General features: G+C 44.9%; 1 protein-coding gene across 1 annotated transcript in view; it reads left to right on the plus strand.

Annotated features, from left to right (window-relative positions):
- Positions 1-12041, plus strand: part of MPZL1 (myelin protein zero like 1) — a 66473-nt gene that overhangs the window by 35877 nt on the left and 18555 nt on the right. The window contains exon 2 of the mRNA XM_023247958.2: positions 7796-7962. Within this exon, the coding sequence (XP_023103726.1) occupies positions 7796-7962 (167 nt within the window). The remainder of the gene's footprint in view (positions 1-7795; positions 7963-12041) is intronic.

Below are 12041 nucleotides of genomic sequence, written 5' to 3' on the forward strand. Positions count from 1 at the left end.
GGTTCATTGAAGAGAGTGTATTTTTGTAGCCTCCACTTACTTTGTGCTATCCAGCCGAGGGAGTCCAAGATAGATAGCCCTGACTCACGGAAGAAAGGAGCCCGCTCCAGCTGCAGAGTGGTCCCGTTCTGAGGATGTGAGGCCTCCAGCCCGGCCCCTGTGCTGTTTCCAACTGACGTCATCAGTTGGCTTCTTGGTATCCAGCCTGATTGTAGGAGTGACAGTTGACACTGTGAGGGAATCCTGTGCTGAATGCTTTCACTGGAGCATTCTGGAATTGAAGAAGTAAATCTCTTATCACCTTACTGATGTCTTCCTTTCTTTTAAAAAGAAAAGCAGTTTTTATTATGAAAAATAAAATACATACAAAAGAGTGTGTGTGTGTGTGCCTACAGTTTACACAGCTCACGTTAAAATGAGCTCCCATGCCCTCACTGCCTACCCTAGGAAATAAAACGTTACCAGTAGTGTGTGCCTTTTTTCCTCCTGCCCCGTCTACCTTCCTCCACTCCGAGCCACTCGTCTCGGTTGTGTTCAGTGCCCTTTTATTTCTCCCTTTTAGTATGTTTTGAAAGGTCATGTTTATGCTTGTGGTTAGGCGATATTACGATATCAGGTTAACACTGTGTACCGGTGAGATAGGCCAGAAATCTATTTAAATAAATTACTTGATTGTATTCTTCTAGGCAGGAGAATATTCTGGTGACATCAAAGTGTTTCCAAAAAAAAAAAAAAAAAAAAAAATCAAAACAAAAGCCTTCTTTCAGTTTCAAGGAAAACTGTGGTGGGAGCTGTTCAAAGGATAAGGTTTTTACAAACCAGGGTATTACAAATGGACCCAGAAGTGATATGCCAAAGAATTGTTTCACTTGTTACGTTTTGGGATCTCCGTCTAGGCCCCGCAAGTGTTTATTCATCCGTAATAACGCTATTCCAGTGTATTTCAGATGATTTTATAGTATGAGTTTGAATTTACTTGGAGCAAGACCATTTGGCACTTTTGGAGGCATTACTGACATGGCATTTCTTCAACAATTCACGGTATTGAAACAGATCACATCAGGAAACAGACTCCTGGCCAAACTATTCTTGATTTTGAATTTGCTTTTTTCCTTTGGGGTTGTGATGGGTGTTATTTTGTATTGTGTATTTACTTGGATTTTCCCCCAAAACTGTTCTGGTTCTCCATCCAAAATGGAAGAAAACCAAGCTGTAGGTGTCATAGTTGACTGCTGTAGAAACAAATGACCCGTGTTGAGTTGATTCTGCGAACTCTTCGATTACTTGTCAAACGATTTTTCAGGCTTTTTTCATTTGAATTGATCTCCTACAAGAAGGACTGTTCTTGTTCATCTTCTTGCCCTCTGGATGCTGGTGTAACTTAGCAGGTCAGGATTCCTTCCCCAGGAAGAAAGTCGTAAGCTCAGCGCCTGTTACCGTTTTTGAAATTTACATGTAAGTTAATATATAACTCAGAGTCCAAAGTTGGCAGGATATAAAAACGTTTACATATCACTTAATCTTTCCATTTCATTTCATTTCATTTCTGTGTTTTTTATTCCTGAGGCAATTGGTTTTTCCGGAATTCAACAGGACACTTTTCCCCATCCAAGTTTTTGAATTAAAGCTTTGATACTTTTCACAGCAGTTTTTGCCCGTGTACTGTAACTGTAAATCTCAGGCCTAAAAGACCCCTATTTAACGTCTCGTTCAGACTGGGATTCCCATCCTCAGTGGCATGGACTTGATGGAGTTTAGAGCAGTGGTTTCTCTGCATCTCAGGGTACTTTACATTTGCATTTTTAGCCATTTTAACTGGTCCCTAAAAACTCCCTTTTATGACTGTGAAGACAGGCCCGTCTGAATTCCACAATAATTTTACTGTGTATCGCCATAATACTCCTAGTGACTCAGGAGGGGAAAAGAAAAGGCCTGGACAAAGCAAACCATTCCCAATTGTTTAAGAAACCAGTGAACTCATCCCTTGCTTGAGCCTCATGGAATGCAGTCCGAGAGGGAAACCTGTGTTTTCCCCACACAGGAGAGCTTCTCTGGCAGTCCCATCTTGCTCATCGCATTTGGTTAGAAACCGCCGTGCTGTGCTTGGCGACCACAGGCACCGTAAGCAAGGGTGTCTCCCCAGACTCCTCCCGAGAGCAGCCGGGGGAGCACCTGACTCAGGGTGCCACATCGCTGCTTGCTCTGCCCTTGTCTCTCCTGGCATCGTGACTTCCTGGGATACCTCCATGTTTTTGTCCTTAGCGTTCTCTGTCCTTGGGGGCCCCCATCCCGGGCAGAGGAGCTACAAAATGACCAGGGTGGCTGCTGCAGCGTGTCTGAGGGAGGAGGGTGGGAGGCGAGGTCTGAGAGGTGGCTAGGAGTTAGCTCTTGTCGGGCTTTGTGGACCTGTGAGGACTTTGTCCTGATCCTGGCTAATGTGGAGACTGTTTGGAGTGTTTGGAGCAGAGGAGTAATAAGATCTGATATGCATTTACAATTTTTTTTCAGTTTATTTTGAGAGAGAGAAACAGAGCGAGCAGAGAAGGAGCAGGGGGTGGGGGCGGAGAGAGAGAGAATCCCAAGCAGGCTCCACACTGTCGGCTTGGAGCCTGATGTGGGGCTCGAGCCCACAAACCATGAGATCATGACCCGAGCCGAAACCAAGAGTCAGGCACTTAACCGACTGAGCCACCCAGGCGCCCCCTGATAATGCATTTTAAAAAGCACAGACTGGCTGTGGTTGAGTGGGTGAGGGTAGGAGCAGACACCGGTTTAGGAAGCCACTGAAATATCCCAAGTGAAAGAGGAGAGTGGCTTGGACCAAGATGGCAGCACTGAGAGAGGCAGTGAGAGGTCACTTTTGAGAAGATGTTTCTAAGTAGATACAAACCTGTTTTGTGACAGCGTGGTGGTAAGGATGTGAGAAAGAGGTCTCAAGAAGGACTCCCGGGTTTTGGCCTCAGCCACTGGAAGGCTGGGATTGCCATGTACAGAAACGGGATAGGCTGTGGAAGGGTGGGTTTGAGGATGGGAATCGGGAATTCAATTTGGTCATATTAAATTTGAGATGCCAGGTAGATCCAAGTGAAGTCGTTGATAGGTGTGTGTGTGTGTGTGTGTGTGTACAGGGATCATCAGCGTTTAGGTGATATTTACAGCCTTGAAACTAGATGAGGTCCCCAAGAGATAAGAGGTCAGTGGGAGAATCTGGGACTCTCCAACATGCAGAGGTCAGAGAACTAGAAAGGAACAGGCAGTGAGATAAGAGAACAAAAGAGTGATGCTTCAGAAGTTAAAATGGGAAGAAAAAGTGTTCCGAGGCTGGGAGGGATCGGCTGTGTCAGATGTTGCAATAGGTCAGTTTGAGAATTGACTGTTGATTTAGCCACATGGAGGCCATTAGATTCTTTGACAAGAATAGTTTTAGGGGCACCTGGGTGGCTCAGTCGGTTGAGCGTCCGACTTCAGCTCAGGTCATGATCTCATAGCTTGTGAGTTCGAGCCCCACGTCAGGCTCTGTGCCGACAGCTCGGAGCCTGGAGCCTGCTTCAGGTTCTGTCTCCCTCTCTCTCTGCCCCTAACCCACTCACATCTTGTCTCTGTCTCTCTCAAAAATAAACATTAAAAAAATTTTAAAAAAATAGTTTTAGTGGAGTACTGGGGATAAAAGCCTGGATTGGGTTTATTCGAGAAAATATAAGAGGGGGTGGCTGGGTGGCTCAGTGGGTTAAGCGTCCAGCTCTTGATTTCAACTCAGGTCATGACTTCACGGTTCGTGAGATCGAGCCCCGCATCCTGTTTGGGATTCTCCTTTCTCCCTCTTTCTCTGCCCTTCCCCCATGCGTGCTTGCACTCTTTCTCTGTCTGTCTCTCTCTCTCAAATAAACTTAAAAGAATTGAAAAAAATGGAGAGAATATGGGAGGAGAGAAACTGCACACGGTGAATATAGACAGTTCTTTCAAATGAGATGCAGGGTCAAGATGTTTTTCCCCCTAAACCTGGGATATAAATATAGGTATTTATTTGGCCGGTGGCAGTAACCCAGTTGAGAGTGAGAACTTCAGGAGAAAGAGGGAGGATTGCTGGATTAACATCCTTGGTTAGGCGAGAGAAGACGGGGTCCTGTGCCCCGAGCAGGGACCGGCCCCGAGGAGAGGTGCAGACCTTTCGGATGTGGTAGCAGAGGAAACACGGAGCACGGGGCGCTGCTGCGGGGAGCGAGGGACGCGAGGAAGTTGCCTTCAGGTTTGCTTGTTTTCTCAGTGAACTAGGAAGCACAGAGAGGAGGGTACGAAGTGGTCCTCTGGGGGGGGGGGTGACAGATCTTAGGTTCTGATGCAGCTGAAGGATCAGCAAAGTCAGAGTGTTGGAGGAAGTGGTCTGGAAAGACAGGAGGAGGCCATCAGAGAGCAGAGAAGCTTGAGATTGTGGAGCGGGTGCTCGTATTGGTAGGGTCTGGGGCACTGATTCTCAGCCACGGTAACTTGGCCCCTGAGAGGATGTTTCAATGTCTGGGGACCTTTTTGGTTGCCATAGCTGGAAGGGGAGAAGATTCCACTGACACCTGGTAGAGGCCAGGGACCCTGCTGAACATCCTGCGATGCATAGAACAGACCTGAGCAGAGAACAATCCAGCCCGGTTGTCAGTAGTGCTAAGGCGGAGAAGCCCTGGCCGAGGGTCAGATGTGAGAATGGGGGGCTGGGACAGGCCTGAGGGTAACATTTTTGTAGAAGAGAAGATCAACAAAGAGACCAGGGCTTTGGGAAGTTCATTTTATGACTAGTTGGGATCTCCAAGAACTAGGACAGCTGGAAAGAGAGAGAGAGAGAGAGAGAGAGAGAGAGAGAGAGAGAGAGTGTCAGGGATCAGAGGATGCTAACTAGCTGTGCATGGAGCCATTTTGTTCTTTTGGAACAGCTGATTGGCCAGAGTTGGAATCCATAACCCTGGCTGTAACAGCTGTCTGTGCAAATGAGCCAAAGAGTGAGGGTTTTTGTTTTTGTTTTTTTGTTTGTTTTTTTTTTTTTAAGTCACTTGTATATTAACCAGCTCTGGTGTAGTTAAGTCTGCCTCAGATCAATTGTCTAAAAGCCACTTTAGGGATTTGGTTAGTCTTTTCGGCCAAAATTCCGTGACTGTAAACTGAAACATCTTTAAATAACCTCTCCGGTACCGACCAGATTTTGCAGGCCGGCCTTGAGGCAGGGATCTGGCTTGAGAAAACCCTTGAGGAGACTTATTTATTGACTTCGCAGACTGGCTTTCCTTGTAGCGCTTGCCACTGTGGAGAAAACTAGTCAAAATCACGCAGCATAAATAAGGGTTATAAGCCAACACTGCTTCCTGGAAAAGCTGGTCAGATCTTCTGGTCTTGTGCTTTGTCCCTCGGTTTGAACTCAGATGCCCTGGGGCTGGTTTTCTGCCTACCCACAAAGGCAAGGAACATCTTTTGTTTGCTTCTTGTTTGAAAGAAGGGTTTGTTTTGAGGTTTGGGCCACAAATAATACTCCATTGTTCTCTATAATAATAATCCACCCTCTTTAGCAGAAAAAAAATCTGATTGATACAGTATGGCTATCAGTTTATTTAAAAGAATAGCCAAAGTGCCCATTGTGTCCTGCGAATAAACATTTGGAAGATGGTTGGGAGAACTGGGGGAGTACTCTTTTTCTGCCTGGCCTAGAGTCTCGGGCAAGACCTCAGGAAGAAAAACTGAGTGTGACCATCAGTCCTGGGTGACAGTAAACCCCTCCTCCTTCTGCTCATCTGTTACATTCTAAGAATAATTGGAACACTGCAGATACGGATTCTTTCCAAACCATTTCTTTAGAAAATACCCTATTTGGAAGATAATATTTCCTCCATCAGCTTTAATTGTGTCCATTTTTAGGCTAACGAATTTCCTTTCTGACCTTCACTTAATCCAGGAAAGTGTCTTTTTTAAGTGAAGATTATTTTAGCAGCCATCCTTAAAACTCTGATTAATTCAGTTGCCTCTGATTACAGATCTTGGGAAAAAAAAAAAGGAGCTATTTTTGTATTACAAGTGATAGACATTTGAATTACTATTTCTGGGCTTAGGCTGACTGAATAAAACTCAAGGGGTAGAGTGAAAACGTGGCCCGGTGTGGTCAGCTGGGTCTTGAACTCACAGTTATCTAGCACAGGTTACACTGAGATGTAACAGTAGATGGCATTTCATTAACAAAAACAGCATGTTGTGCATGTTTTTTGCCTTAAATCCCTTACAGGAAAAGGATCAGTGAAATAATAAACACGGCTCTGAATGAAGTGATACCTTACCTAGAATAGTTTTAATTGTGTTAAAATTAAATGGCAGATGAGAGAAGTTCAGTGTGATAGCAGTTGAAATTTAACAGGTGAATGTGAGAACTACTTAAGCAAAAAAAAATATGTATATATGTGTGTGTGTATATATATATATACATATATATACATATTTTTAATATATATTTATATTTATATTTATTTATATATACATATTTTTAATATATGTTTATATTTATATGTTATATTTATATATAATATATATATTTATATATACATATTTGTGTGTGTGTGTGTGTATATATATATATATATATACACATCTTTATATATATATATATATATATATATATATATATATATATATGGCCTCTACATCATTAAAAACAGACCACCAGGGAAGCAACCAAGATGTCCTTCAGGAGGTGAATGGATAATATCCATACCGTGAATATTACTCAGCAATCAAAAGAAATGAACTGTCATGCTATAAAACGACAAGGAGCAAACTTAAGTAAATAGCGCTAAGTGATAAAAGCTAATCTGAAAAGGCTGTAGGATTCCGGCTCTGTAATGTTCTGGAAAAGGCAAACGTACAGATACAGGAAAAAAATCAGTGTTTGCCAGGGGTTTAGGGGGAGGGGGGAGGAATGAATGGGTGGAACATGGGATGTTTAGGACAGTAAAAGGATTCTGTGTTTTATTATAATAGTGGATACATGTCATTGTACATTTGTCAAAAGCCATGGAATGTGTAACACACAGTGAACCCTACCATAAATGATGGGCTTTAGTTAATAGTGTAACAGTATTGGCTCATCAATTGTAACACATACCACACTCACAAAAGATGTTATGAGTAGGGGAAACTGGGGGTAGGGGTGGGGGAATATACTGGAACTCTCTGCTTCATGCTCAGTGTTTTTTTTTTTTTAACTTTTTTTAACGTTTATTTATTTTTGAGACAGAGAGAGACAGAGCATGAACGGGGGAGGGGCAGAGAGAGGGAGACACAGAATCTGAAACAGGCTCCAGGCTCTGAGCGGTCAGCACAGAGCCCGACGCGGGGCTCGAACTCACGGACCGCGAGATCATGACCTGAGCCGAAGTCGGCCGCTCAACCGACTGAGCCACCCAGGCGCCCCTCATGCTCAGTGTTTCTGTAACCCTAAAACTGCTCTAAGAAATAAAGTCTATTAATGAAAAAGAAAACATAAACATGAGGTAATAGCTGAACTCGTGAAAGTATCTTCTTACTAAAAACCAAAAACAAAATCCCAGACCGTCAGCAGTTTATCCCGCTTCTGGGAAGTACCTGGCTGTGAAATAGTCTGCCAGAAATGTATATTACACAATGGCAGCAGAGAGAGAGAGAGATGACTGATTGATAGATAGATAATCTCTGTAACTGTGTATATCAAGTAACTTTCTCATATCTTTGTCATATGCAGCATGATATTCACACTAAATGCTACTCACGCTTTCCTTGCTCCTCTCTTCTCCAGTGACCACGGGCACATCGGCCTTGGAGGTATATACCCCAAAAGAAATCTTCGTGGCAAATGGGACACAAGGGAAGCTGACTTGCAAGTTCAAGTCTACTAATACCACCGGCACGTTGACCTCAGTCTCCTGGAGCTTCCAGCCAGAGGGGACCGACACCACTGTGTCGGTAGGAATGCTTGATCGCGCCCGCTGGGCCTGCCTCCCGGGTTCTTTACGGCTGTGATGTCAGAAATACCCATTCTTCGGATGGTTCCCTTCCCAAAGAAGTGACTGCGTTGACTCGGAGATTTCAAGGCCCTTCTCTTGCTCTAAACTCTCCAGGAAAAAATAAGTTCAGCATCTCTTGAATGCAGCTCTTTCCTTGGCTTTGCACAGCACTCTCCTCCTTGCCGCCCCCCCAGTTCTTCTCCATCAAATCCCCTTATGGAATTTCTCTTCCACGGAGCCCCCGCTGGCCGGCCTTGCTGACTCTGATCGTGGTTTATCCTCCGCATTTCAGCTTTCATTTGCCCCATTTTTTATTGAATTTCTTTGAGGGCTTCCTGTTACACACACACCCACACACCCACACCCCTTTCTGACTTAATTATGAGGTGGTTTGCATTTATCGTAGAGCCGCCTGACTCAGCAGTCGTCCCTGGAGCTCACTGGGCGGTGGGGATGTGGGGTCTTCAGAACCGTGTGCAACCCAGGCTGCCCTCAGTCCTCAGTAGGAGTAAGGATGGCACATTGGTGGGGCACCTGGGTGGCTCAGTCGGTTAAGCGTCCCACTCTTAATTTCATCTGCGGTCATGATGTCTCGGTTGTGAGATCGAGCCCCGCATGGTGCGCATGTGCTCTCTCTCCCTCCCTCCCTCTGTCTCTCTCTTTAAAAAAAAAAAAAAGGGAATGGTTTGTGGGTGACTTCAGACTAAGATGAGTGGCAGAACGAAAGCGAGGTCCAGTTAGTAACTAGCCGAGTGCTGGCTGAGCCGTGGGGCTCTTCAACACCGACCATCCTGGTTCTTGTCCCAAAGAGGGGGGATGCTCACACTTTCTGGGGCTGCTGTGAGGGCCCAGGGGGACATTGTTCAAGTCTGCTCCTGCTAGGTCTAGTTCCTGAGGTGGCTAGCGGGCATAACTCACCGTGTTTCCGTTCCGTCTGCGTGTTGACCGTCCTTTAAGTATCAGCACGTGCTTTCGCGGTGTTTCACAGTCCCGGTTGTCCGTGCGCAGCTGGGACAGAGTCTGTCATTTCTCTTCCCGACCACTTCTCCTCTTGCATGATGACGAGTCACCTTGTTGGTCCTCACCCGGATGTAATTACGCCCCTCACATCACCCCCTCACCTTCACGAGGAAGGAGACTTCTCCCCGCTTACAGGCTGGGGAGGGCCTGGGGACCTGCTCCGAGAGTCGTCACACCGTCCGGGCTGGAATCATTCACACCCCGTTTTCTTGCGCTCTGGTTACTCGGTTTTTTTCCCTTACGTGTTCTTTCTCTCTCAGATGGAAACATTTGTTGATAACCAACTCTAGGCTTTAGGGATTGCTTGAAGCACTGTTTCTCAGTCTTTTTATTCATGATCACCTTCCTAAGGAGTCTTTTTAAAACCCACTTTTCCCAATTTCTGCCCCCATCTACGAAACTTCGTTCATTCACTCACTCACTCACTTATTTATTTATTTATTTATTTATTTATTTATAGGTTTTTGGCTTTTTTTTTTTTTTTAAGAGAGAGAGCAGGGCACAGGCAGAGGCACGGGGGGTGGGGGGGGGGCTCCATGCTCAGCATGGAGCCCGACTCAGGGCTTGATTCCATGACCATGAGATCATGACCTGAGCCAAAATCAAGAGTTGGACCCTCAACCGACTGAGCCACCCAGGTGCCCCATGCAATTTTAATACTACAGATATATTGCATATCTGTGCTTTATGTGTAAAAAGAGCAAAATATTTTTCTCTTTCTCCCTTGCCCTTAGAGCCAGTATTTGCCCCCCCCCCCCAGGGGAGATGTCACCCCTGTTGAGAAGGCACAGCTTAGAAACTCTAGTGGGAATTATCTGCCTCATAGCTGCTGCTATGACATTTTGAAGTGTCTTTTTTTTTTTTTTCCAGAAAGCCTTGTGTTAAGAATTTACCCTTGATGCCTTTCCTTAAAGAACAGAGGGACTACCTGTCCATTGTCTCTAGGTCCTGAGTTCCTGAGGGTCTTCTCTGGGAAAACTTAGGGGTGTGCATTGAGATGACTATAGCCCCTGAAATAAAACCGTTTTTATGTTTAGCCTCAGTGGCTTCAGTTTCATAGGTGACGTTATCAAAGCTATGTATCTTCTGTTGAAATAAGTCTCCAAAAGAAAATCTCGGTTGCACTGGGTTGGAATATATACCCGATTTCCAAATTCTTGGGTGGACCTGTGTCCCCCAGGATTTATATAAAAAAGGAGGAAGCCCTGGGTGTTGTACCAAGAAGGAAGGAAGGAAGGCTGAGGTCAAGTCCAGGAGTGCTCACCGGGTCCGGCTGGGTGTGATTCTGTGTGTGGTAGCACAGGAGTGAGTGAGAGCAGGCATCACACACACACACACACACACACACACACACCTGGGAAAACTTACTGCTGCTTCACACAAATGTGGCCTCAGTGCACAACATGCTTCCTGTAGAGGCAAAAGTAAGCACACGTAGGTTTACTCAAGAAAGTCTGAAGAATTGTTTAAACCTGCGAGGGTTTCCCAGCTGAAGTCTTTGGTCAGAGTAGACATGGGGGGCATTGTTTAGTCTACAGCAAATTAAACATCCCCTGGAAGGTGTCCAATGGTAATAACTTTCTTTCAAGTAGTGGCTCCATTTATGCTACAAACATTCTTGCCGAGGGGGTCAAGGCAGGTGAACATACCTCAAGACTTACTATAAAGAACATGCTGTATTTTTGATGAGTGTATTTAGCTAATCCATTGGTACTTCCACACCAGCCTGGTTACAGGTAGTTCCAGAATGCTTAGCTATTGATGGAAGATCTTTTAACTCACAGGTGTCAGAACGTGTATAAGAAGATGAGCAGGATGCTTTTGATTTTCACAGATTTTCAGGAAAATTGAAGCCCGGCATACCACAGATGCCTTTTCTAGGCTGTGGAATCAGAGTCCCCATGTCTAAGCTGGAACTCATCTTTTCTCCCCTCTGTTTACCTTCTTTGCTAGTTCTTTTCAGGTAGCTGTGTTTGTCTAATGACCCAAAATTTAAAATCTTGAGTCTTATGGGGGTTTATTTTGGTCCTGCCCTTCCCTATCTGCTCCCACTTCTTTTCCATCCCAGGAAATAAGAATGTTTGCTGGGTCTTCTGTTTTGATTTCTGACATTTAGCACTCATCAGCTTTCCTGCTTCTCTGCTCTCCATCACATGATAAAAACCGTGCGAGGACTAGTGCAGTAGCCCCCTTGGTTGTTCCTCCACTTCTGTTCATCTTTCAATCCAACCTTACATTCCACGAGGTTCATAGCCCTACAACAGTTCTTGTACCTTATCCCTCCTTTCGTTGGAAAGCCCAGTTTCCCACTGCTAACAACGCTCAGCGCTTTGTCTAGAATGTCTTACAGGTCACTTCCAGCTTCACACTTCAGCCCTGCTTCCATTCTCTTATGAGATCATCTCCAAGCTAGTAAAAACTCTAACAGACTTCCAAGGAGGGTAAAATCTGAGAGCCTTCATAGTTGTTTTTTTTTTTTTTAACATTTATTTATTTTTCAGAGAGACAGAGTGCAAGTGGAGAAGGGCAGAAAGAGAGGGAGACACAGAATCCAAAGCAGGCTCCAGGCTCTGAGCTGTCAGCACAGAGCCCGACGCGGGGCTCAAACCGTTGAACCATGAGATCATGACCCGAGCCAAAGTCAGATGCTCAGCCAACTGAGCCACCCAGATCTTAGTTCCTGAGAGCCTTCATAGTTCTTAACGAGCATTTAGATTATATTAAGCATAGGGGTTTATGCTTGATAAATGATAATAATGTAATTATTACTATTAATATTTTCTAGTGATCATTTAGGCATTGTGGAGGGTGGGTTAGAGGAGATCAAGGCCAGTAAAGAGGCCACAGTCCAAGATGATGAGAGCATGAAATGAGGTATTATCAGTGGGACTTCAGTGGAGAGAAGAGAGAAAGATATGAGGTAGAATTGACAGGATTCACTGGGTGGAGATTAACTGGATGGGAAGGAAGGTAGAGGAATCAAGGATTACTCCGGGATTATAGTTCGGGAGACTGGAA

Source organism: Felis catus, chromosome F1 (genome assembly GCF_018350175.1).
Source record: "Felis catus isolate Fca126 chromosome F1, F.catus_Fca126_mat1.0, whole genome shotgun sequence".
In the NCBI taxonomy this organism is placed as follows: domain Eukaryota; kingdom Metazoa; phylum Chordata; class Mammalia; order Carnivora; family Felidae; genus Felis; species Felis catus.